Raw genomic sequence first — 27,242 nt, 5'->3', positions numbered from 1 at the left:
TGGATGTGAAGGACAAGAAGATAACCGAGAGCAGCCAACATGTATTTACCAAGGAAAGTAATCATGCTTGACCAATCTGATTGGTTTCTACGATGAAGTGACTGTTGTCTTTTATCAGGTCTTTTCTGATAATTAGCATCCCTTTGCCCTGGACCTCTACTATGATATCGTTAAGTGGTCTTCAGTCTACTGAAACTGAACTGCTTCCGTTTGAGTTGTTTTCTCTATGTGCTTTATAAACACAATCATCTTGGATTTTGGGGGCTATTTTAACTCCTCCAAGGATGTTACATTACATGTATTGCCATAGGTCAATTCTTAAACAGCTTTATTTTCAACTATGTCCACAGCTGTATAGGTAAGGTAAGTCAAAACTGCCTTTCCTTCACTCTCTAACTAGTGGTTTCATGAAGCACTCGCTGACAGTGTCCACAAATACAGTTTTTGATACTACAATCCAAAATAAAATTTGCCCATTCTCTGTGGAGTAGTTGTGATCTCCTATTGATCTTACTTTCATTGCTCTAGCAGTCCGGTAGTCCTCTCCTAATTGCAGTTGGTGTTACCGTCCTGAGACAACAGCTGTTAAGAAATGAGCAAAGACTTGGTGAAGGGCCTGAAGCAGGAAATTTGAGGGACCTGAATTCCCTGATCAGCATGAGCATGGAGAAATACTAACACAGGACTTCAGTGCTGAACATGGCAAGGGTTGGAAGGAATTCAGCTTCACAATTTCCACTACTCCTGAGTGCAATCTATTTGGTATGAGTCTACTGTTCAACCAAAAAGGAAGACGAGGCCATTGTCAGTATATGTTCCCAGTAACTGAATGCCTCATCTTTCTCCAAGGATTTGTGCGTGGCAGCTGATCATACAGGGAAATTTGACAGGCATCTATTCCTATATGAAGAATTATTTTGTGAAGAATGTGTGATCAAATCAGATGTTAATTGCTCTCCACATTACTGTATTGCACTAGACAAGAATTCAAAATTACACCAGTCCTGAGCAGCTCTTCTTCCTAATCCATGTGAAAAGATTAGCCTTCTGAGATATTCAGCTGCCACCATAAAATGTGTAGTGAGCTCAGGGGTGAGCTCTGGGTTTGAATTCCAGTCTGGGGCCCAAAACGTGGGTGCTGCAAGTGCCAGAGGACTCTTGGAAGGGGCTCCTACAGCACAGGGTGTAGTCTGATGCTGCATATTGCACTGGACCCCAGACATTGTTTATCTAACCTCGTCCTTGTGTTATTCACAGGAGAAAAATGTGTTTAGACCTGGAGGATCTGAAGAAATTAAAGTGATTAGTGATTACACCCTTTCCTAAAACTAGATTAGTTAGTCTCTTGGACCACCAGCAAATCTCCTTTTCACATACCATCAACATTACAGAAAACTGCCTGCTGCCTCTAAAGCTCTGATACAGGCACTATTGTGTTGTTAGATTTTTCTGGGACTGTGAATGCATAAATATGCATATTTTGATGTCACAGCAGTGCTAGACTGAGGATTTATCAGAATGCATAGTATGTGGAACTATATTTTGAGGTGATATGTGTGATTGTGTGTACAGGCATGGCAGGGTAAGGGATGTTGTTTTGAGGAGTTGTAGCTAGGGAGAGGCTATGGGAGCCTCTGGAACTTCAGATTTGACAGAGGGAACTGGTTATTTATGCAGACAACAATAGGAGCAAGCATATGTCAAATGCAAGTAAAAAGTGTAAGAGAGTGAACAATAAGAAAGCAGAGTTTCTTGGGGAACCACTTTTTAAATGATATGCACAAAACCATATATAACCTATGCATGCACATGTATATATTTTAATATGATACCTCAAAAGTCAGACCAGGAATCTATTCAAGAGTTCCATTTCAAAGTAGAGTCTCCCATTACTTGGGTCAAGCTTCCAACTCACTGTATTTCAAACCCTCTCAGCTATTGAGAGTGTCCTATACAGAGACCTCAGCTGTAATACATTTTGACTTTCTGCTTTTTAGAAACCACCACTGAAAAGTGGCTCTTAACAACAATTATTTGCTGGATTTTTACACACTTTTCTGTTCCTCTGAATGCATGTGTTCCTAAAGCATCATAGACCTTATCATCCCCATTGCATGACTGAAAAATTGTGTTGTCAACATACCAAGGAAACTAGCATGGGTCAAGCAGCAAATCACTGAGAAAGTCAGCAAGAGGAACGATAAGTCCCTGCATCCAAGTTCTCTAAGTGCCTTGAGTACTCTAGATTCTCTCCTTAACACTCTTGACAAATTATTTATAGATGTATTCACATAGTCAGTAAGATATAAAAATGTTCTAATTATATCATTCAAATCAAATGAAAATTATGCCCTTAGTTTGCCAGACAATGCTTTGCCAAAGAAGGTTTGCCAGAAATGTTTTGACCGAAGAAAGGGGGAGCATCTGCAGCATCTGCAGAGGAGAAGCTATAAAATCTCCCAGGGACAAGTCTGGCCTGTCTCCACGGAAGGCTTCAAGGTAAGTGCATGCATTTTGTGAGCCTGAAGAAAGAGGACAATGTCCTTGCAATATCCCATTCCATTTTTCCTGCCTCTGGCAACCATTTCCACGAGGCAGTGCCCATGTGTACAAAAAATTTCAATATAATTTCAATGCATGTCTGTATCTTCAGTCTATAATTTATCTCTGGAATTCCGTGCAGCAATAAGAAACAACTGCCATTCCTATTTTACAGAGCTGGCCACTTTCCAGGACACAAGCCTTTCTCCAAAGGTAACGATCTGATTTATGCACTCCTAGTGTACAGCCTGAGACAGGACTTTTATACAGCTGCATGAGCTCTCTTCATAAATCCTCTTATATTTCTGCTGACTTTTCCTTAGGCTAGGTTGCTGAAAATAGGGAAGATCTAAGAAGTAAAGTAATTTTTCATTTTTAGCACACAAGGTAATGCTTTAACAAGACGTACTCTATTGAAAATTCATCAGTCATAAGTAAGGACCATAACAGAGAGTGATTTTCTCTGGCTGTAGATTCCTTTATGTGAAGACCTCAAATCTGGTCAGAATTTATCAAGTTAACACATTGCAGTCAATATTCAGAAGATGTTCTATTTACTGTTATAAGTATTTTGGAAGACTAAGTTTCACTCTTAACTTAACTTAAAAGTACCTAAGTGGTTGCTTCTAAGAGATTTTCTGGGACAATACCTAGCAATTTATTAGATAAAAAGCAAGTAGTTTTCTCACTGCTATGGATTTTGTTATTATTCTCAGTGATCCACAACCATTTTTTCCCCACCAGACACCTCTGCTGACGTGCTTTCAATAAAGCGCAGCCATGGCCTCTGCAGACTCTGAGATGGCCGTCTTTGGAGAGGCGGCTCCTTACCTCCGAAAGTCAGAAAAGGAGAGAATTGCGGCCCAGAACAAGCCGTTTGACGCCAAGACATCCGTCTTTGTGGTGCATGCAAAGGAATCCTTTGTGAAAGGGACAATCCAGAGCAGAGAAACAGGGAAGGTCACCGTCAAGACTGAAGCAGGAGAGGTGAGTGAAAAACAAGGCTGAAGGACACCATTTGATTCCAAATATCAGCTCTTAGCTGACATACATGGACCTTCTGTTTCCTTGGCAGACCCTGACCGTGAAGGAAGATCAGGTCTTCTCCATGAACCCTCCCAAGTACGACAAAATTGAGGACATGGCCATGATGACCCACCTCCACGAACCCGCTGTGCTGTACAACCTCAAAGAGCGTTATGCAGCCTGGATGATCTACGTAAGTACCAGCAGCACTCTGCCTTTGGGTAGCTAGGAGGAACCGCTCTGCCAGGCTAAGTGGAAGCCAACGTGCCATCTCCCTTCCTCGCAGACCTACTCGGGTCTCTTCTGCGTCACTGTCAACCCCTACAAGTGGCTGCCGGTGTACAACCCGGAGGTGGTGTTGGCCTACCGAGGCAAGAAGCGCCAGGAGGCCCCTCCACACATCTTCTCCATCTCTGACAACGCCTATCAGTTCATGCTGACTGGTGAGTTGATCATTTTCTTTAAAATTATTTGACTGTGAACACTCACTGAGGCTAAAAAATTTTTTTTCTCTGCAAAATAGTTCAGTCTAATATTTTTGGGAGGAGGGTGGATGACCTCTCATCATTGGAAATGTTTTCGTAACTGGACACCATTATTGAGATCATGTTTCTAACAATCAACATTAGAATTTGCTGTCCAAGATATTCAGGAGGATATTGTTTAACGCTGAATACAGCAGTGTCAGCTTTTACTTCAAAGAAATTTGGAGGAACTTTTAAAGTTCTGATTTTTTGATGTAAAGGGAAAGGAGATTCAACTTTGAAGCCAATGCTTCCTGTGGTGTTTTTACGAAAACTCAGGAAGCAGTCCTAGTCAGACATCACAGTGAAACCTGCTCAGAAAAGCGATACTTCCTCCCTCCATCTCAGAAACAATTTCTTCTTTTCCATTCATTATTATAAACGCAAGCAATAAGCAAGAAGGGTCCTGACATCTTTTCTAGTTTTCCAGAATTTCACAGAAGAGCAGATTAGTCAGAAGAATATTAAACAAAGCAAGGTATATTTTAATTTGTTAGAATAAATCTTTCCCCCTCCTCCCTCTCCAATTACTGTATTTAATTCTGGAGCATTTGGAGCAGTAAGAAGGTTGATTTGAATAGAAGATGACGAAAATGGAACAATAGTAAATTGATATGTGGTTAGCGTGCCGTATCATGGCAACGTTTATGTAGGTCATCATACGCTTACTCTCGCTGGCACCTTCATGACGTATGCAGGAACGTGGTGATTGCAAATTCAGACTTTTCCACTGGGAGTTAGTTACCTAATGGCTCAGTCTCTTCAGACTGCATGCAGATTATTGGAAAACAGCATCCTCGAGGCTTAGACCAAATTTAAATAATCTGGCAAAAATCACTTTGAAACCTAGTCCACTTACTTACACAGCCTATAAAGGCAGGTTATTAAACATACATAGACTTTCTTCCAAACATAACTCTGGCTAGTGAAGTGTGAAAACACAAGACATGCAAAATTAAAGATTTGAGAACAACTTGCATCAGGTGTAAAAACTTATGCTTATTTCTTTTCCAAATACATAAGGAGCAGAAGGGTTTAAAACAAGCCTGTAGAGTCTGTACTGACACAGTCAAAATTTAAAAAGACAACTTGGAAAATATAAGGTCCTATCAATAACCATACGAGATTTTTAATTTGTTTACCTTAAAGCAGTGTGGGAAGCATTCATTTCTGGACCTCCTCCTTATAGTGGGATTCATCAGAGGAACTTCTGATTGAAGTGTCCTTAAAAAAACCCAAAACAACAATAAAATAAACACTAGCAAATTGCCAGGATAGAGTTCAACAAGGCATTCCAATGGAACTCTACCGACCAAAAATTCTCACTGAAAAATGCCTGGAAAACGGCGAGGGCTACACTAACTTTTGAAAAGAGTTGTGAGGGAGTTTTAAGGAACAGCCTACCCATAAGCTTGATTTTTGTAAAAGACAAAGTGTCAGCAATTTCTAAGCAAGGTAATTACTGGGCATGGGAATATATGTGACTTACCAAGAAGAAAAAGATGCATTTTTTTTAAAGGGAAGTCTTGCCTTACAAAACTACTGATTGTTTTTAACAAAGGAGAGCTGGTCAAGGTAACCTATCTGAATTCAACAAACATCTTCAGTACGGTTGATAAAGCAGCTATTCTTAGCATAATCCTTTATGCTTACATTCACTACCAGCTATAGAATTGAGAAGGTTCAAAAAGAATTGGTTAAGAAAAAGGAAGACATGGCAAAAATAGGGTTTTTTTTCCGCTTCTCACAGCGCAAAGATTTTCTCAATGAAGTTGCACTGGGATCTTTTCTGGGACTTCTGCTGTTCAGCATTTTTTAAATGATCTAGAAATGCTGACAAGCTTTCTGATTCTGCTGCTTTTGTTATCGATATCCTTTAATAGAGCTTGAAAAACTTTTGCTCAGTGATCAGAAATCTACAAAATAACAAGTTGAAAGGTGGAGATCACTGAGTCAGAAATAGAGACCGGAACAGAAACCATCATTATGTCATGGTGGTACCCAAGGAATGTCTGTACTTTGTGTACTGTGTGCATTTCTGCCCTTCCTTTTTCAAAAAAGAATATAGTAGAAATGGAACAGGTCAAGACAAAGGTGACAAAAGTTGAAGCGACACAAAAAGAACGGAGCATGGGTTAAAAATACAACCAGAGAAAATTCTGGAAGGCAAACTCAGCCCAAGCTATTACACACAAGACCATCAAATCTAGTTCTGGAAGTCCCAAAATTTCAATATGCTGCTGTATGGGAGAGTATTCTGGTCAAAGGTTACTATATGCTTATGCGTTTTTTGTGATTTTCTTTAGGCAATAAAGGAATTGGCCACTCACCAAAAAAATATCTAGGGGGGCCTATGGTCCGATCAGTAGTGCCTCTTCTTACGTTATAAAGTTTATGAGAAGCACGTGTTCCAGTTCACTTTAGCTTACAGATTACAAAAATACTCCTTAGTTGCAGTCCTTTTCATAAAGATTGACATGAAGAGAATATCCAGAAAAAGAAGCGCAGATGCTACAACAGCCATCTACCTCAGTCTTGACGTGAGCTTCCCATCTATAGCTGGGAGCTTTAAAATGTGGAAAAGGAATTAGAGGTGAAGGTACACAGGTTTATAAAAGGAATTGAATGCCTACTGCTAGTGCACCTTCTAAAAGTCCCAGGAATATTTTTATCGGGAACATTCGTGATACATATTACTAATCGCTTTGCTTCTGCCTCTTTCACAGATCGCGAGAACCAGTCGATCCTGATCACGTATGTACATCCCTGCTTGGGTCCCTGCGGGGCTGCACGGTGCCAGGGGACCTCCTGCCTGACCGCACGCTCTCTGCTTCTCTCTTTGGTTTGACAGCGGAGAATCCGGTGCAGGGAAGACTGTGAACACAAAGCGTGTCATCCAGTACTTTGCAACAATTGCAGCGAGCGGGGAGAAGAAGAAGGAAGAGCAGTCGTCAGGCAAAATGCAGGTGAGTCAGGAAGAACAGACTGAATGTTTGACGTGTAATTTCCATGTAAACCAAACACTGTAATTGAATAATTATCCTCCTGCAGGGAACGCTTGAGGATCAAATCATCAGCGCTAACCCACTGCTGGAGGCTTTTGGAAACGCCAAGACCGTGAGGAACGACAACTCCTCACGCTTTGTAAGTTGTTGCTTTAGACAAAATCCCTCCTCACTATAACAGTGGTGATGTGCTAGTGGTACTCCCACATAAGGAGATGGCAATGAAATGCACCTAGGCCAAAATTCTTCTTCTTCTTCTTAACAGGGCAAATTCATCAGAATCCACTTTGGAGCCACGGGCAAACTGGCTTCTGCTGACATTGAAACTTGTAAGAGACTCTCCTGGCCTGATCCCATTCCTTCTACTTCTCCCCAGTTCCTCTGCCTAACTCTGTCCTACTGTTCTTGCCAGATCTGCTGGAGAAGTCCAGAGTCACTTTCCAGCTGAAGGCAGAAAGAAGCTACCACATATTTTATCAGATCACCTCCAACAAGAAGCCAGAGCTGATTGGTAGGAATATCAGTAACTTTTTTTGAGAATAGCTCATTGTGTTGTCTGGAAAGCTAAATTAAGTTTGTTTTTGTTCTTTTATTGCTTTCAGACATGCTCCTCATTACCACCAACCCTTATGATTTCCACTTCGTAAGTCAAGGTGAAATCACTGTTCCCAGCATTGATGACCAGGAGGAGCTCATGGCTACAGATGTAAGTAACTTACAGATGCAGGTAAAACAGGTCATCTGGTGGATAAGAGCCCTGGTACATATTTACTTTACTGTTTCTCTTGCCAGAGTGCCATTGACATCCTGGGCTTCACTGCTGATGAAAAGACCGCCATCTACAAGCTGACAGGGGCTGTCATGCACTATGGGAACCTGAAGTTCAAGCAGAAACAACGAGAGGAGCAGGCAGAGCCCGATGGCACAGAAGGTACCAGCAGATTCAGCAAACTTTCCAAAAGATATTGTCTTTGTCACTAAAAGAGGGACTTACACAGATTTCAGGCTTCAAGTATGCAAAAGTGTAACTAAAACAATATTTGTTTGATGGCTAGATGAGAGTTGAGACGTATCTCATGTAATGATACCTGTATTTTTATTCTGTAACTACTTAATAAGAGATCTGGTGTACACTGCCAGGAAGCCAGGAGGCATGGTTGTTAATGTCTGTAACATTATTAGTCATGTTTAGCAATCTCTATCTATTGTGGAGTAGTGAAGTAGGTCAGTTCTAACAAGGTGGGAGACTGTGCTCCTATTTACTCTCACCTATTGGGGGGAACTCTGATGTGAGCTGTGTATTTGATCAGTCTCTGTCACAGCGTGAAGTATAATCCATGCCTCCAGCTCTCTGAGTGATGAATCCTCTTGCAATATGACTAGAAAGAAAGTGTGAAGTCCCGCAGTCATGCCTGGAAAAGGATGAAAGCGATGAGTTCTCTTGAAGAACTTTTGTAGAAAGCGAAGCTCAGAAAGTGTTGTAAGCTGAATCCTGAAGACAACAGAGAAATTAGCTTTGTAGCTTTGATTCAGACATTTTTTGTGTAACAGTGAACATTGCTGTTCCTTTTGAGACAGTCCCTCAAGGACCATATTTTAGGAATTGATCAATATTTATTTCTCTCTTGCTCTTTTCTGGAGTTTAGTGGCTGACAAGGCTGCGTACCTGATGGGTCTGAACTCAGCAGACCTGCTCAAGGCACTGTGCTACCCTCGAGTCAAGGTGGGGAATGAATATGTGACCAAGGGTCAAACCGTGCAGCAGGTAGGAAATAAAGGTTAAACCTGGAACATGCTTTGATAGTTCTGTTGATTCTCCTCTGCTGTGTATAGTAACCTCCAAACCTTTCTCCTTTCTTTAGGTGAACAATTCAGTGGGTGCCCTGGCAAAGGCTGTCTATGAGAAGATGTTCTTGTGGATGGTTGTTCGCATCAACCAACAGCTGGATACCAAGCAGCCCAGACAGTACTTCATTGGTGTCCTGGACATTGCTGGCTTCGAGATCTTTGATGTAAGGAACACAGTTTTCCTAGCATTTTCATAGAAGGACAATTGAGAGTAATGGGAATTTTGACATACATTTTTAATAGAAGTTAGGATCTTCCTACACTTATTTGCAGGGGTTTTGGAATCACCTTTTTAATTCTGAAAAAAAATAAATAGAAAACTAATCTCTGAATTACACTGATTTTGAAATCTTCTTTCTTTTCTACATGCAAAGCCTATCCTAGAGTGATAGCATAGGAAAACTACACAGGAAGAGGTCTTGTATTTCATAGAATCATAGAATGGTTTAGGTTGGAAGGGACCTTAAAGATCATCCAGTTCCACCCTCCCTGACTAGGTTGCTCAAAGCCCCGTCCAGCCTGGCCTTGAACACTTCCAGGGATGGGGCAGCCACAGCTTCTCTGGGCAACCTGGGCCCACCACACGCATAGTGAAAAATGTTTACCTGGTATCTAATCTAAATCTACCCTCTTCCAGTTTGAAGCCATTACCCCTCATCCTATCACTACATGCCCTTATAAAAAGTCCTTCTCCAGCTTTCTAGTAAGCCCCCTTCAGATACTGGAAGGCTGCTAAAAGGTATCCCCAAAGCCTTCTCTTCTCCAGGCTGAACAACCCCAACTCTCTCAGCCTGTCTCAGAGATGTGCTCCAGCCCTCTTATCATCTTCGTGGCCTTCCTCTGGACCTGCTCCAACCGGTCCATGTCCTTTTTGTGCTGAGGACTCCAAAGCCGGATGCAGCACTACAAGTGGAGTCTCATGAGAGAGGAGCAGAGGGGCAGAATTACCTCCCTTGACCTGCTGACCACACTTCATTTGACACAGCCCAGGATATGGTTGGCTTTCTGGGTTGCAAGCGTGCATTGCCAGCTCATGTTGAACTTCTCATCAACCAACACCTCGAAGTCCTTCTCCTCATCACCCTCCCGATTTAAAGTATCAGCCATGATGAATTAGGATTGCACAATAAAACACCTTGCTATTATTGCTGAACCTTGAAAATGTTGCGTATCTTTTTATGTCTGGCAGTTCAACAGCTTTGAGCAGCTGTGCATCAATTTCACCAATGAGAAACTGCAACAGTTCTTCAACCACCATATGTTCGTGCTGGAGCAGGAGGAGTACAAGAAGGAAGGGATTGAATGGACATTCATTGACTTTGGGATGGACCTGGCTGCCTGCATTGAGCTCATTGAGAAGGTATCCTTCCTGTTCCAGTGTATTATATGGTGGATCTTCCATTCTTGCCAAGAAACTTACTTAAGAAGCATGTGAGAATATTCTGGCTTTTTCAAATATTTACTGTGTGAAAGTGGCAAGAGGGTGGAATGTTTTTGGATATCATAGTCAGATATCAGGACTTTTGGTGAGAGTATTCACTTTCAGATTACAAAATAAAGTTATATAAAAGATTGTCATGTTCTTTAAGTAAATCAGCTTTATGGAGAGGATAGTATTTAGCTATGTTATAATATTATCATCAGCAAAGGCATTTACATAAGTTCAAATGAAACAGCAACACTGAAAAAAGTTGAGCGTTAGTTGATTTTCTCTGACCTATTGTCATGAAATGCACAGATACAGCATTCTCTTTTGATTCCAGGAACTTTCCAACCAAGGCATGTCTGCTTTCTAATCTGTTTCTCCCTCTTGTCTGTTGCAATGTCTTCCAGCCCATGGGCATCTTCTCCATCCTGGAAGAGGAGTGCATGTTCCCCAAGGCAACTGACACCTCTTTCAAGAACAAGCTCTATGACCAGCACCTGGGCAAGTCCAGCAACTTCCAGAAGCCCAAGCCTGCCAAAGGCAAGGCTGAGGCCCACTTCTCCCTGGTGCACTACGCTGGCACAGTAGATTACAACATCACTGGCTGGCTTGAGAAGAACAAGGATCCCCTGAATGAAACTGTCATTGGGTTGTACCAAAAATCATCAGTGAAGACACTGGCCTTACTCTTTGCCAACTATGGTGGAGCAGATGCAGGTCAGCTCTGTAAAAATTGTATTTTCAGTGTGGTACAATGTTGACATATAATTAAAGCAGTAAACACTAAACATTTAAAGTTGTTTTGTATTCTGTAGTCTCCAATTTGCAACATCCATATTTTAATATTTTTTTTTCTTTTCTTCCATTTGCAGATGCTGCTGGTGGTGGTGGCAAAAAGGGTGGGAAGAAGAAGGGTTCTTCTTTCCAGACTGTCTCAGCTCTTTTCCGGGTACAGTACTGCATTTATTTTCTCTTTATAATATGATGAAGGGCAGCAAGCTAATATTAAATTTGAAAGGGATATTTTGCATTGCTGTAACAGTGGTAAAATTCTTTGGAAATTCCACATCAGATTTTCAAGGATAATTTTCACTATTGATAAAATAAGCACTCAGTCTTCAAAGATCATGAAAATCTAATCCTAGATCCTGGTTGGTGGTTTTTTGTTTGTTTGTTTGTTTGTTTTTTTAAGATATCATTTTTTGTATTTTTGTGTCTTTGGGTCAGACCAGAAATATAACTTTAGCATTCCTGCATTTCTGTGAGTTTGATATGTTGGGGAATTGAGAGTCTCTTTATAAATATTCTTCAAGAAGATATTTACCTTATTTGAAAATAAACCCACCTGTTTAAACTTAAGGAGATTGACTTTAGAAGGCAGAAAATGAGAAATCTAAAAGTTAATTACTTTCTGCGAAAGTGTGAAATTGTATAGCTTACACTGGATCAATAGCAACATAGTAGTATTTCAGTCTTTAAAAACGGTGTTCAATATCTTCAAATAGAAGAAATATTCAGTTTCTGTGGCTTTACCTAAATGTTCTGAAACCCAGCTAATTTTGAGAAGTCATAAAGTCATTACCATGGGTTTGACGCATCAAACACTGGACATAGGAAACTTACATTACTAACTGGTCACTCTAGGAGAACTTAAACAAGCTGATGACCAATCTACGGAGCACTCACCCCCATTTTGTCCGTTGCATCATCCCAAATGAAACAAAAACACCTGGTAAGACGCTCAAGCAAAAAGAGAACTTGTATACATCCATTCCTCTCTGCATTGGAAACCGTGGTATTCATTTACGCTCTGATTTTCTAGGTGCCATGGAGCATGAACTGGTACTTCACCAGCTGCGGTGTAATGGCGTGCTAGAAGGCATCAGAATTTGCAGGAAAGGTTTCCCCAGCAGAGTTCTCTATGCTGACTTCAAACAGAGGTAAGAGCACTGCACTTCTCAGCATCATTAAAAGCAATGTTGGTTCATTCATATAGGTTCATTCAGGCTGGAATCTGTTGTCAAAAATAGCTATATATGAGCTGGTGGGGTTCAGTAGCTGGTGTGTGTTGATTGGGAAAAAACAGCCTTGTCTTCCTCCTTCTCTTTTCACAGATACAAGGTGCTTAATGCCAGTGCTATCCCAGAGGGACAGTTCATCGATAGCAAGAAGGCTTCTGAGAAGCTTCTTGCTTCAATCGATGTGGACCACACCCAGTACAAATTTGGTCACACCAAGGTACAAACCCTCCTTGACTCACTCACTCTGTGCTTGTGCTTTGCTCTACCTGACAGTGATCGTTCCCTGCAATATTCCCTTTCTCAAGGTGTTCTTCAAAGCTGGGCTGCTGGGACTCCTGGAGGAGATGAGGGATGAGAAGCTGGCACAGATTATCACCCGCACACAGGCCAGGTGCAGGGGCTTCCTGATGAGAGTGGAGTACCAGAGAATGGTGGAGAGGAGGTAGACATTTCTCATCTTCAGTTAACGTCACTGTACTTGGGGGAAAGCGTTGACACTTGTCATATTGAAAATATTCAATGTACATTTGAATTATGCTTCAGGGAGTCCATCTTCTGCATCCAGTACAACATTCGTGCATTCATGAATGTCAAGCACTGGCCCTGGATGAAGCTCTTCTTCAAGATCAAGCCCTTGCTGAAAAGCGCAGAATCTGAGAAGGAGATGGCCAACATGAAACAAGAGTTTGAGAAAACCAAGGAAGAGCTTGCAAAGTCTGAAGCAAAGAGGAAGGAGCTGGAGGAGAAAATGGTGGCCCTGCTGCAGGAAAAAAATGACCTGCAGCTCCAAGTGCAGGCTGTGAGTTTATCACCTTTAATTTATCACTCAGAAAAGGAGTCTATACATTCAGACTGTTCTTTATGAGGCAGAAGGTCAGACTGTAGAAGACCAAAAGTCAGATATGTGGTGAATTATCCATCATATGTACGTGAAGTTGAGGAAATCAGCATCTGGCAGTGGCGTGATGACCACTCTGATGGCCATTGCAAAGAAGCAGGGAGCTCCAAGTGGGAGTCAGTGCTCTTGCACTATGAGAGGAAGGAAGCAGATATAGCTAGCCAACAGTAAATACTCAGAGCAGAGTTTTGGCTGAATCCCCAACTCCGAGTAGGTGAGTCCTGCAGGGGTTATCTCCATCTCACCAAGATATAGAACAATGAGTTCATTTTGTAGCATAAATGAAAACCAGAGTTGAAAGTGATACTTGTGAATTCAGGTGCAGGAAAATAATAGATAACTAGAAGTTAATCATTCACTCAGTAACTGTGAAATACAGCTTCAATTTTCTCCTTAGTCTAACAATATATAGACACAGAATTCCTGTTTCCGAGAAAAAGTGACAGCATCCAGGGGGTTCTTCTTCACTGAGTTGTTAGTTACACAAAAGAGCTCTGTATGCTTTAGGCTTAATGGGTATGAATCAATATTATAAATGAAATTTATAATGAAGCAGAAGTTTCTGAGCTTTTTGTACATTGTAGTTTTTTGCACCTCTTATCTGGATTTTCTCTGGTAATTCCACTACAAACAACATCCTGTGGTGGTAAAATTATTAATATTTAAGATTGAGACATCTGGCTAAGAGGTTATCTTTATTAAAATAACACTCCTTTCCACTAAAAGCCATCTTTCCATAATGCACCTGTGTTTGGGTCCCCAGTGTGGGGGTCCCAACTTAGAACAGGTCACACAGAAGCTTTATTAACTATAAACACAGTGAGAGAACATTTGGACAGCATCTCCCCCTCTGCTCCCCTTTTTTCTGCCCATTGATTGCAGAGACCCAACCTATACACTCTATCAGAAAAAAAAGAGAGTGGTGAAAAAACCCAATCATTTCAATGTTAACAATACCTGGTATCCATCCTTGGGAGGGATGTTCAACTTAAGTAGCTGCAGCATTTGAAGGAATCAAACAGTAAATGGGACCTGATCTAGTGGGAGGTGTCCCTGCTCATTGCAGGGAGGTTGGACTAGATGACCTTTAAAGGTCCCTTCCAACCCAAACTGTTCTATGATTCTACAAAATAACATGGCAATATGGATAGACCGGCTCTTGGTGGAGCTTATAGGAGTGGCACACCCAGTGCTATATTAGTTCAGAAGTGGGGAGTTGGAAGCAATCATGGACTCTTAGCTTTTAGTTGAAAGGAATATTCTTTTAGTAAAGATAACTTCATAGCCAGAACTCTCAATCTTAAACACCAGTAATTTTACCACCACAAGCCTATGAACCTTGTAGACACACAGCACTTCACAAACTAAAATATTGCTTACAAAGATACACAAAAGTATTTGATATTCAAATGTTATCTTCCAAAGTCATTTTAATCTACTGATTAAATGACTTAAATTACCAAATAAAATTGGAACACTGTATTAATTACCAATTATTTGAACATTCCCATAGAAAATGGGAATCCTGAGTTACCTATTTTTCCCCTACTATATGGAGAACAATAAATATCTTGTTGGAATTTCTTATAAGATGTTTGCCTTTCAAATTCATTTGTGACAAAACAAATTCATTATACCAAAAGCCCACCAAAGAATAAGATGATGTGGTGATCATCTGAAACCAGCATATGCCAGTCTAGATACAGTATGGAAGGGTGACACACAGGTATCTGATTTACGACAGTAAGACTCCACTTGCACAAGCAGCAGTCTTAATACATTTAGTCAGAGAGTAATCTTTTTTTTCTATTGAATTATTGCTGAGATTACCAGAGCTTTTAGTCCCAAAATCATAATGGGTTTAGAAGGATTCAGTTACAAAGTAAGTGAGAAATTCTCACACCTACCACATCTGTGAGACATTTTTAAGAGAGAGAAAAAAGTTTAGGAACCAATATTGTTTCCAACTGAGAAGCTGTATAATTCACCTAAGAACAAAAAAGAAAAAAAAGCAAGATTAAAGTTGTTCTGGAGAGGCCAACTTTAGGCCACACTTCAACACATGTTTACATAGAAAAGTTAAGAAAACAAACCAAGAAAATTTGTGTCTCCCCACCAGGAAGCAGACAGCTTGGCTGATGCTGAGGAAAGATGCGACCAGCTCATCAAAACCAAAATCCAGCTGGAAGCCAAAGTTAAAGAAGTGACTGAAAGGGCCGAGGATGAGGAGGAAATTAATGCTGAGCTGACAGCCAAGAAGAGGAAACTGGAGGATGAATGCTCAGAGCTGAAGAAAGATATTGACGATCTTGAGTTAACACTGGCCAAGGTTGAGAAGGAGAAACATGCGACTGAAAACAAGGTATAAAGCAGAAGATGTCACTCTTACAGAAAAGACCTCTGTTTTGTTACACAGTGTAAAGTTTTAAACAACATTTCTTATCTGCATTTCCTCCCTTTTCTCAAAGGTGAAAAACCTCACAGAGGAGATGGCAGCCCTGGACGAGACCATTGTGAAGCTGACAAAAGAGAAGAAAGCCCTCCAAGAGGCCCATCAGCAGACACTGGATGACCTGCAGGCAGAAGAGGACAAAGTCAATACGCTGACCAAAGCCAAGACCAAGCTGGAGCAGCAAGTGGACGATGTAAGTATAGAGGCATATGAGAAGATTAAAGATGTTGCACAGTCAGACACTGCGAAGAGAGCACTGATGGTGGTGTTGTGTTTAGCTGGAAGGGTCCCTGGAGCAAGAGAAGAAACTGCGCATGGACCTTGAGAGAGCCAAGAGGAAACTCGAAGGAGACCTGAAGCTGGCCCATGACAGCATAATGGATTTGGAAAATGATAAGCAGCAGCTGGATGAGAAACTGAAGAAGTAAGTGTGGCTGTGGGGCACCTGAGCGCTGGGCTGGTGCACTTGTCTTCTTCCTTTGAGCTCTAACATGGTTTGCTTTGCCCAAAGGAAAGACTTTGAAATCAGCCAGATCCAGAGCAAAATCGAGGATGAGCAAGCCCTGGGCATGCAATTGCAGAAGAAGATCAAGGAGCTGCAGGCAAGTATCTGTTCCTTCCCCTCTTTCACTGGGTCCCCGGTGAGGAAGGAGGAGGGCATGGGTGTGAAGGCTGCCTAATGTTCCCCAGGCGCGTATTGAGGAACTGGAGGAGGAAATTGAGGCAGAGCGAACCTCTCGGGCAAAAGCAGAGAAGCATCGGGCTGACCTCTCGAGGGAGCTAGAGGAGATCAGTGAGCGCCTGGAAGAAGCAGGAGGGGCTACCGCAGCTCAGATTGAGATGAACAAGAAGCGTGAGGCAGAGTTTCAGAAGATGCGTCGTGACCTCGAAGAGGCCACGCTGCAGCATGAGGCCACGGCTGCCACGCTGCGGAAGAAGCACGCAGACAGCACAGCTGAGCTTGGGGAGCAGATTGACAACCTGCAGCGAGTGAAGCAGAAGCTGGAGAAGGAGAAGAGTGAGATGAAGATGGAGATTGATGACTTGGCCAGTAACATGGAGTCTGTCTCCAAAGCCAAGGTACAGAGTTTCTGTCCGATTACTGGCCTATGATACATGACCTGACACTTGATTTTGCACTTTCTGATTACATTTTGCTATCACATACAGTTGTGTTGTTTTTCATCATGGGAACAACCTGCTAGAATTTAGTGATAATCCTCTTTCCTTACATGCATTTGACATATAGGCAAACCTGGAGAAAATGTGTCGAACTCTGGAAGACCAGCTGAGTGAAATTAAGACAAAAGATGAAGAGCATCAGCGCATGATCAATGACCTCAATACTCAAAGAGCCCGTCTGCAGACAGAAGCAGGTAACGCACCCCTACACCTCTCTGGAATCGGAGAACCTGTAACTGATGATTACAAGTAAAAGAGCGGTGTTTTACTCAAATTGGTCTATACTCTGTAAGTGATATACAGTGCTGTAAACACACACTGGTTGAGTATTGCTTTTTACATTTTCAGGTGAATATTCACGCCAGGTGGAAGAAAAAGATGCTCTGATATCTCAGCTATCCAGAGGCAAACAGGCATTTACTCAACAGATCGAGGAACTAAAGAGACATTTAGAGGAAGAAATAAAGGTAAAGGTACTTCCTGTAGGGTGATTGACTTGGGATTCAGGTTCCACCTTCTTTCAGGATATTTACTAGTCTCACATCAGAAATATGTTTACTACTCTCAAATCAGAATATATTAGCCATGTCATTTTAATTTGGGTGCTCTCAAACTAGATGGACAATTTTTTCACCTCTTCAGTGTGGGAAGAGAAGCTGAACAGGGCGTTGCCTCCAACCTGCATACTGAGACAGAGAAAGAAAATTTAAGTCTTTATTTGGATAAATGATGACATATGAAAAAAGTTGAGATATATCTAAAAAACTGCATTTCTAATTGTACTTTTCCCTAATGGAAGCTGAAACTTTAGAACATAAGATTTTAAGATTTAACAATTCCCAGATTTATAGTTTCTGTTTAGAGTTTACCCATCATCTCTCCTGAGGTAACATTCTTGATTCTGATGAATGGAAGCATAAGAAGATTCTCAGAACATGGAATCAATGTACCTTTTTTTCTTGGGCTGACTTTAAATATCAGATTCAAAGAGTTTTCAACAACTTTCCCTATATTGACATTCTAATGTCTCACAGGAAATTCATTGTCCCAAATGCACTGTCTCCCCAGGCCAAGAATGCCCTGGCCCATGCCTTGCAGTCTGCTCGCCACGACTGTGACTTGCTGCGGGAACAATATGAGGAGGAGCAGGAGGCCAAGGCGGAGCTGCAGCGTGCCCTGTCCAAGGCCAACAGCGAAGTGGCCCAGTGGAGAACCAAATACGAGACAGATGCTATTCAGCGCACGGAGGAGCTGGAGGAGGCCAAGTATGTGGTGATAGGATGTGAAGAAGCCAGGGGGGACTGAAAATTCAAAGGCAACATTGGAAGAGATACACAAAGATACTGTGAGGAATAAGACATGGATTTGTTTTGGGGAAGGGTAATGGATAGTGCAAGTTTTTATCCTATAGAAGATTTAGTTTTTAGTAAAGGCAAAGGCTAAGAACAGCATAAATGAAGCTTTTAACTCTGTGTCACTGCAGTCTACAAAATGATTAAGCATGCTCTTGTTACTGGAACATTGGTTCCTCTATGCTGACTGTGAGCTGTGCCTATCTCCTCTCAGGAAGAAGCTGGCACAGCGCCTGCAGGATGCTGAGGAACACGTTGAAGCTGTCAATGCCAAATGTGCCTCCCTGGAGAAGACGAAGCAGAGGCTGCAGAATGAGGTGGAGGACCTGATGATTGACGTGGAGCGATCGAATGCTGCCTGCGCAGCGCTGGATAAGAAGCAGAAGAACTTTGACAAGGTGTTTTGGGCTCCAGGCCTGCGGCTCCTGGGCAGAGCATCCCCTCCTGATTGCCACAGCCATACTCACGCCCCGTTTCTCTTCAGATCCTGGCAGAGTGGAAGCAGAAGTATGAGGAAACGCAGGCTGAGCTGGAAGCCTCCCAGAAGGAGTCTCGCTCTCTCAGCACAGAGCTGTTTAAGATGAAGAATGCCTATGAGGAGTCCTTGGACCACCTGGAAACGCTGAAGCGTGAGAACAAGAACTTGCAGCGTAAGTCCCCGTTCCTCGGCTCCTGGCAGAGCTCTTTCCCTAGCCACGGCTACTGCCATTCCGTATGGTTCTGTGCCTGCAGGTCGGCAAAGATGCCTGTCACCTTGGTGTGAAAGGGCCCTTCCCATTCTGCTCTGTGCCTGACCATGTCATTGGTCTTTGCTCCCACAGAGGAGATTTCCGACCTCACGGAGCAGATTGCTGAGGGTGGAAAGGCAATTCATGAGCTGGAGAAAGTCAAGAAGCAGATTGAGCAGGAGAAATCTGAAATCCAGGCTGCTCTGGAGGAAGCTGAGGTACATGCCCCTAAGCGCTGCACTAAAAAATTGAGCAATGGGGAAACATGGCTAAAAACTGCTTGTTCCTACCCTCTTCTGGCTGGGGAGTGCAGCCAGCTGAGGTTTTCTGAAGTATTCTCTAATTAACTAGAAAGCAGTAGCTCCATTGATGTTACAAATGTTTGTGTCCCTTTGTCCAGGCCTCCCTAGAACATGAAGAGGGGAAGATCCTGCGCCTCCAGCTTGAGCTCAACCAGGTGAAGTCTGAGATTGACAGGAAGATAGCAGAGAAAGATGAGGAGATCGACCAGATGAAGAGAAACCACCTCAGAATTGTGGAGTCCATGCAGAGCACCCTGGACGCTGAGATCAGGAGCAGGAATGAAGCCCTGCGGCTGAAGAAGAAGATGGAGGGAGACCTGAACGAAATGGAGATCCAGCTGAGCCATGCCAACCGCGTGGCTGCAGAGGCACAAAAGAACCTGAGAAACACACAGGGAGTGCTCAAGGTCTGTTCAGCAAAGCTACAGTAAGACAAATAACAAAGCTACAGTAAGACAAAAAACCTGACATTTTTGACACCCAAGCACACACTGACACCTTGCAATTTTTGTTGCCTCTTTTACAGGATACCCAGATACACTTGGACGACGCTCTCAGGACACAGGAGGACCTGAAGGAGCAGGTGGCCATGGTGGAGCGCAGAGCAAACCTGCTGCAGGCTGAAATTGAGGAGCTACGGGCAGCCCTGGAGCAGACGGAGCGCTCCAGGAAAGTGGCTGAGCAGGAGCTTCTGGATGCCACTGAACGCGTGCAGCTCCTCCATACCCAGGTAAGTGTGTGGTACCAAAAGCAGTTGTGTTGACACTTAACAGACACAGAGGGCCGCTCTACACCAGAGGATAGGGCAGGACAGTGGTCTGCAATGGCCTCTCTCCTGCTAGCCACAGCAGAAGGTATGCTCAGCGCCCATCACCTGAGCCAACGCCTCACATTTTGTAAACAACCGTTTTAAAAAGAATTCCAGATTTTTGATTGCAAGCTTGAAGAGTAAAGACTTGGCTCACGCTGCAGGTTTGGTATTGCAGGCCTCAGAATACAAGTCTTGCACTCTCTCTTGGCACAGAACACCAGCTTGATCAACACCAAGAAGAAGCTGGAAACAGACATTGCCCAAATTCAGAGTGAAATGGAGGATACGATCCAGGAGGCTCGCAACGCTGAGGAGAAAGCCAAGAAGGCCATCACAGATGTGAGTCGGGAGATCCTTTCACAGCTTAATATAAGTTCCTTCTCCCCAGATTGTCTCCAGCCCCAAAAATGGCTTTGCCTCTTTGCTCTCATCAGGCAGCCATGATGGCAGAAGAGCTGAAGAAGGAGCAGGACACCAGCGCCCACCTGGAGAGGATGAAGAAGAACCTGGACCAGACGGTGAAGGACCTGCAGCTTCGTCTAGATGAGGCTGAGCAGTTGGCACTGAAGGGAGGCAAGAAGCAAATCCAGAAGCTGGAGGCCAGAGTGCGTAGGGCTGGTATTTCTGCAGGAGTGAACACGTCACGTAAGCAGCCATCAGGGAAGCTCCAAAGATGGGCTTCTCATTGCAGGTGCGGGAGCTGGAAGGGGAGGTTGATGCTGAGCAGAAGCGCAGCGCCGAAGCCGTGAAGGGGGTGCGCAAGTACGAGAGGAGGGTGAAGGAGCTGACCTACCAGGTACGGCAGGAGGCCTCCTTGGGCTGACACACCCTCTCGCGGGAAGTAGAATTTTTTGCACTTGATTGCCAAAGGGAATTGCTAACTCACATGGTGGGGAACCAATTCACTCTCTTTCCTGTTTGCCAACGTCTTTAGTCTGAGGAAGACCGGAAGAATATTCTGAGGCTCCAGGATCTGGTGGACAAGCTGCAAATGAAGGTGAAATCCTACAAGAGACAAGCTGAGGAAGCTGTAAGTATTGCTTGTAGTGGTAAGAAGCATCTGTTTCTGAGGATGAATATCAATCATATGGGAAATGAATAAGAGTTTTGTGGAAGTATAGAAAGTGGTGAACAATGATGGACTTCAAGTGCAGAGAAAGAAAGGTCAGTCATCTGGGAATTCTTTATTGTATGCCTAGAAGAAACTCCTCCTTGTAAAACCTGTAAGGAGTGGCCACTCATGAGACACTTAAGTACTCTAGGAACATAATCTTGAGAGTACTGTTGACATTGTTTTCTTTCAGCCATTCTCCTGTCAGGGATAATCTATGGTATTCTGCAATATTTTACGTACAGGAGAACAGATTGACAGACAGAACTCACAACCAATATCTCAGCTGATAAATTTCTGAGTCAGGTTCCTTCCTGCTTAGGCCAGTATAGAGAGGTTTCAATGTCCTGTGATGAGTGAATGATTTGTGAGAGGGACATGGATGGGTTCTAACTGACTCATCTACTTTAAGTTTGGCACCTTCTATCAGAGAGTGCAGACCTAAGACACGGAGACAGAATAGGAGACAGAGATGCTTAGCTCATCCGCTGAACTTGAAAAAAGTTTGAATTTCTTCTACAAAGCAACATTCTTCCTAAGACAAAGTGATGAGATATGTGACTGCAGACAGTAGCTGGAAGAGGAGGGTGGATTGTGGGGGGTGTTTTATGGCTAGGGAAGAAGGAGATGGGCATCTAACAGTGCTGTCAAAGTAGACATTGAGAAAGGAGGAGAAGCTATATTCATCTAGTGGGGAGTGGAAGGAGGGAGCAGGTACCTCCCAGAGGATACCATATAATGTCACCTTTGGGTTGTATACATGTTCTTGGTGCCGCTGTTTTTTCTTAGCCCTAACCTTTGAGTGTAAGGAATAAAAAACTGAGCCTCAAACAGATTTTTTTTGACAGCTAAAAATGGAGACTGCTGTGCTGTCCATTCCCTTTGCGTATTCCAGGGGGCAGAACAGCAATAACAATTCAAAAGCTGTTTAAGTTTGTTTGGAGGGGATACTTTAAACAAGGGAGGATGAGGAGGTCTGTACGAGGCTTATGTGTAAGAAGTGGTGGGGGGGGATAGAGGTCCGGGCATCCCCCCAGGGAGGAGGCGCAGGAGGAGCGAAACCCCTGCCCTGGGCTCCTCACCACCGACTCCCTCTCCCCGCACAGGAGGAGCTCTCCAATGTCAACCTCTCCAAGTTCCGCAAGATCCAGCACGAGCTGGAGGAAGCCGAGGAGCGGGCTGACATTGCAGAGTCGCAGGTCAACAAGCTCCGAGTGAAGAGTCGGGAGTTTCACAGCAAGAAGATAGGAGAGGAAGAGTGAGGATGTCCTGAGGCAACAAAGTGACCTGGGGGCTGCACAAAATGTGAACCTCTCACTCACTTTCTTCTGTAATTAGTCTTTGTAACCATGTCAATGTCTAGAGAATAAAGATGGTAGATTCCTCTGCATACGCAATATGAACAGTGCCTTCTTTGGTTTTTTTTCTGATCAAGCTTGGGCTATTGCATTGATTTTCTTGCTTTCCCCGGCTGGGGGAAGGGAGAAGCTAATGCAAACTCTGGACGGAGGACCCGCAAACTTAGAGGCTGATAGTCCAGCTTGTGCTCTCTTCAACTACAGCTGCTCTTTCCCTCATGTACCTTTAATGCTTCTCCCATTGTCCTTTCAGCACAGTTACATTCCCATATGAGAGGCAAAAGAGGATCCATATCCATAGTGCCTCTAAATCACGCCATCTCTCCTACCCTAGATTCCCCCAGCTGCTGTCACCACCTGCTCCTTGTTTCTCTGCAGTGGACAAAATGCTGAGCCCTGCCCCTTGGGGCCACTTGCTGGAAGGACTGCCCCTTAGGGCCCATTTCTCGCACACTGCGTGGCACCAGCACCCCTCCTCAACACATCACCTCAAGGATCAGCCTTGTCACTCTCGCACAACAGGCTGCATGTGGCATTGCCTCAGGCAAGAGAAAAGAAGAAAACTGGTGGGTGTATCCCTCCATTCCTTCCTCACATACCTCTAGCTCGCTTTTGCTAAGCAGGCAATGTATTTTGGGGAATAAGGAAAGGGGTAAGTCGTCAAACACTTCTTCCTTCATCCAGACCCTGATCTGAACAGTAAAGGCACAGTGGGCACGTACAACTGTGAAGTCTCATGTGCTCTATCACCTCTCTCAGCTGGATTATTCCGACGCATGACATCTTGCCTCTAGTTTGGGTGAAAGACACACAGAGAGTGCCAAGGTATGTTAAAGACAAGCCCACAGATGCCTGCCTAAGCTGGTGTTTTCATAGAACTGACAGCTCTTGGCTTCCAAGTAACTTCTGCCCCTTATTTTCAGGGAGACCACACAGCCTTGCGGGATTTTCTCAGAAACCTGTGTATACAGTGAATCAAACACAGCTTAGCGGTAACTGAGGGCTATTAAGCCAATTTGGAAAACCTTTCAGCAATATCAACTTACACAATTGCGCCCACTGTTGCAGCACTGACTGTCTGAAGCGTTCGTTGCGTCACCCCAGCTGACTCCAGGCTGCGGGATCCCTTGGTGCAGACCAGCATGGAGTGAATGAGAAACACATTAGCAGCAACTGAGGAGTGAGGTGCAGCTGGGACTAGAAGGAAACAAGCAGCAGACTCAGGAGCAGAGGCCAGGGTATGTATTGATGTTGAAAGCTTGTGGGAGTCCACAGCTTTCCACCTCTGTCTACTGTACAAGCGCTAGTATTCAAAAGCAGAGGTGGGTCCTCCGTGGAGCATTGAGCCTAGCAGGACCACAGGGATGGGAGTGGGGCTGCTGTTGTGGGCTGAAGGGACGCAGGCTGTGCAGGAAACGATTGTGCCCAAGCCTGAGGCAGGTAGCCCCTGAATGCTTTCCACCTTGACTGGCTTGCAGTGTTTTCAAGGCAGAGCTTACCAGTGGAGCTCCCGGGGGCAATGGGAAGTGGTAAGGACTGACACCGCTGGCTTGGTCTAAGCTTGTAGAAGTCAAGGCCAGCGGCGTTGTTTCCAAATAGATTCACACAGCGCTAGGAAGTTGCAACCGACAGCTCCATGGCTGTACGCCTATGACAGCAATATCCAAAGGGCTCTCACCTTACCTGTCTCCCAAGTGCAGCCTCACCAGCACAGCAGCTCTCACGAGGAAGTGCAGCCTGCTTCCAGTGTCACTAGCAAGCATTGGCGAGCAGAACCTTTGTCAGTGCTGTCTGAAGAGAGCGATGGGAGATGGCTCTTTAGGAGCAGACCACAGTTTTCAATCACAAGGACCTTAAGAAAGCCACCCAACACCTTGCAGAGATGCCAGACTAGTCCCCCCTTCTCGTGACACTGCACAGCTTTTCCCCATGGTTCTCTAGCAGTCTCCCAAGCTTGTTCATCCCTCCTCATGCCCTGCAGTCTTTCTCCTTGCCTGACAGCGTGCACTGGTCTGCCACCGCAGCCAGGGTCTCTTGCGGTGAGCCTTGACTGCCTAAACCCGCCTATGAGCTGACTGCTCCTCTTGGGTGGCGTGAGAATGTCTAGCCACACCTGCAGGCATCTCCAAAGCTTCAGGTGGGGCTGGCTAGAGACTAGATGACACACAACATCCATGTATACCCATGTCAGCTGTAATGGCTTGCACAAGCTTGAACTTCTGAGACTCTCTGAAATCCTGCTTTACAGACCCTGCACCATCCTTTGCTTCACATTGCCTCCCCCGTGGAAGCATGAGAATGTGTCCTCAGAAGGAAGGAATGCAGCCAGCAAAGCCAGGCATAGGGAAGAGAGAAGGCGGCAGGCGTGAAGAGGAGGGAGCGGGCTGATGATGCCTGGCCACACTGGTGAGTGTGACACCTGGAGACAGTTTCTGTGAGGATTTGTGCAAAAGAACTGTCACAAAGGGCATTTTAGGGAAAGGACAGGCGAGTCACTGAAGAATCAGCTCTCGCATCATGGGTATAAGTGTCGCTGGTTTGAACTACTGTAGCTTTCTTTAGACTCCCTTTTGCAAAGTCAACTGTTTCTTCCTCTAGCCTCCTGCGTGTTTCCCTTGCACGCAGTTACACACCTCTCGCATCTCTCTAGCTCTCACGGATGCAGTCAAAAATAAAGCAGGCAGCTGTGTGCCCTAAGCTTGGGGACAGGTGCACAGCCTCAGGCAGGACTTGCCATCAGCACGGTGGGCCGTGTGGTGGGACTGAGGCCTAGCCTTGCGTCCCCCCACATTCACAGCTCCCTCCTGGCCCCTGCCTCCTGGGCTCTGAGGTCCCACCAAATCGCCCGTCAGCCTTCACACAAGTCATTCCCAGAGGAGGAGACAAGGCCGCAGAGAGTTTTGGAGGTTGCCCATGCTGGGAGGATCAGCCCCTCATTTGTCTGCCTTCATCCTCACTGTCAGAAGCTCAAAATAGCCCCGCTCTTGCAAGACTCCTGTGCAGGGTCATGCCTGTTTGTGTAGCTGATACGCTTCCACTAATAGCGCTCGAAGACATTCCTGGGCGGGTAGGTTGCCTTCTATATCTCAGCGCAATGTGCTGCCACGTAGGAGCGGGACAACTGCGTTGTGTCCTAAGACGGCAGATGCTATTCTTACCCGAGAGAGACTTGCTCCGGCACAGCCCCTTTCTCAGCTGAAATGTTAAAGATCAGAAGCAGGCCCGAGTGTGCTCTCCCTGGTAAGACCATAAATCAGGAGCGGCCCCTTTGACGTCTGTGGAATGATGCTGTGCCAACCCAGCGTCTGGGTGCTTGCCGTGGCCTCCTGGGACGTGCTGGGGCTCAGTTTGTGGTGCAGGGGAACGTTACTTCTCTTGGGCACCAGCACTGAAAAAGGCAGGCTGGGCTGCAGCTCTGAAACTGCCCAATTTTACTACTGCCTCCCCTTGAGTCCCTGCCTGGGTGAGGACGAAGACGGGCAGGGCTTGCTCCGAGGTTCAGCAGCAGCATTGCAGAAAGCCATGTCCCTTTGCTCAGGTTGTGCTTCCACAGTGCTCACCAAGGGAAGGCAGTAGAGCTCTGCACCAGCAATCCCTCAAGAGCCACTGGAGTATCAGGGCTGCAGGAGAAGCCCTGGCCAGGCCCGTGGCTATCACTTGATGGTTGTGAAGACTCATCTCAGCCTGCAGCCTGACTCCCCTGGCCCTTTGGAGAGCTCAGTAAAGTCAGTGTCACTGCCTGGAACGGTCACCACAGGCAATCAGGCAGAGGAAACCAAGGTCCAGAGACATCAGTTAGCTCGGTCACCATGCCTTTCACCTTGGCACTTAGAATCTTGTTCAGAGGACACAGGCCCTGTTACCTTTCTTCTTGCTTGGGTCTTGTCATCTGACACTAAAATGAGGGACAAGTTCTTTTAGGGATCCTTGGCAGAAAGGTGATGGCATTATTACCAGGGGTCGAGAGCAAGGAGTACTGGTCAGATGGCTCCAGCAGGCTCCTGTCAGTCACAGGGAGCTCAGCCAGGCAGCAGCCGACCGGGCCCATTGCTCAAGGCACCTATTGCCAGGGGGTGGCAGCATGGAGCTATCAAGGTGGACCCTCCTCCGGGTGGCTGGCCTGCTGCTGACCAGCAACTAGGTCTCACTTAAAAATGGGTGCTTTTAAAGCTGCTGAAACTTCCTGGCACACGTGTTATCACTGAATCACACCAGATGGGTTAAAATCCAACCAGGTGGTTCAAAATCCAACCAGGTGGGTCAGCCAGTCTCATGTGTTCACCACTGGGATACAACAAAGACAGGTGGAATGGGCCAAAGAAGGTCTGGAAAAGACAGGGTCATCAATGCTGAAAGAAAAGACCCTGAGCTAAAAGAAGCTGCCACTGGTCAGTGTGCAGGGCTTCATCTGCACTGGACCCTGCCCGGAAAGGACACCACTCAGGTCCTTGGAAGCGTGTGACTACCAAAATGCTAACACGAAGAATCAATGGCCCTGCCAACTCCACCGCACACCTGGTAGAGCAGCCTAAGGAGAGCGACTGCAGCACCTCTTTTGACAGCTGTGATCTGGATGGACCTTCACAGTGCAGGTACCAGGAGAGGCCCAGGGCCCTGGATCACCCTCACTCATCTTAGGATGACTGTGAGATCCAGC

General features: G+C 44.8%; 1 protein-coding gene across 1 annotated transcript; it reads left to right on the top strand.

Moving 5' to 3' along the window:
- Positions 1–2,461: 2,461 nt before the first annotated feature.
- On the top strand, positions 2,462–22,629 carry LOC141751365 (myosin heavy chain, skeletal muscle, adult-like). The gene is made up of 40 exons (XM_074607984.1): positions 2,462–2,499; positions 2,717–2,754; positions 3,286–3,528; positions 3,617–3,760; positions 3,854–4,010; positions 6,818–6,845; positions 6,943–7,057; positions 7,143–7,235; positions 7,362–7,425; positions 7,509–7,607; positions 7,699–7,802; positions 7,889–8,027; positions 8,743–8,861; positions 8,959–9,108; positions 10,134–10,304; positions 10,778–11,087; positions 11,243–11,319; positions 12,015–12,102; positions 12,193–12,310; positions 12,485–12,608; positions 12,697–12,833; positions 12,935–13,190; positions 15,409–15,651; positions 15,758–15,934; positions 16,020–16,165; positions 16,253–16,343; positions 16,432–16,821; positions 16,991–17,117; positions 17,272–17,390; positions 17,992–18,188; positions 18,490–18,673; positions 18,760–18,925; positions 19,097–19,221; positions 19,404–19,712; positions 19,832–20,035; positions 20,330–20,455; positions 20,551–20,721; positions 20,808–20,912; positions 21,051–21,146; positions 22,334–22,629. The coding sequence occupies exons 3-40, from the start codon at positions 3,322–3,324 to the stop codon at positions 22,487–22,489; spliced, it is 5,832 nt and encodes a 1,943-aa protein (XP_074464085.1). The 5' UTR covers positions 2,462–2,499; positions 2,717–2,754; positions 3,286–3,321; the 3' UTR covers positions 22,490–22,629.
- Positions 22,630–27,242: the final 4,613 nt, after the last annotated feature.

This window comes from Larus michahellis, chromosome 14 (assembly GCF_964199755.1).
Source record: "Larus michahellis chromosome 14, bLarMic1.1, whole genome shotgun sequence".
Classification (NCBI taxonomy): domain Eukaryota; kingdom Metazoa; phylum Chordata; class Aves; order Charadriiformes; family Laridae; genus Larus; species Larus michahellis.
This window is presented reverse-complemented; position numbering and strand designations above follow the sequence as displayed.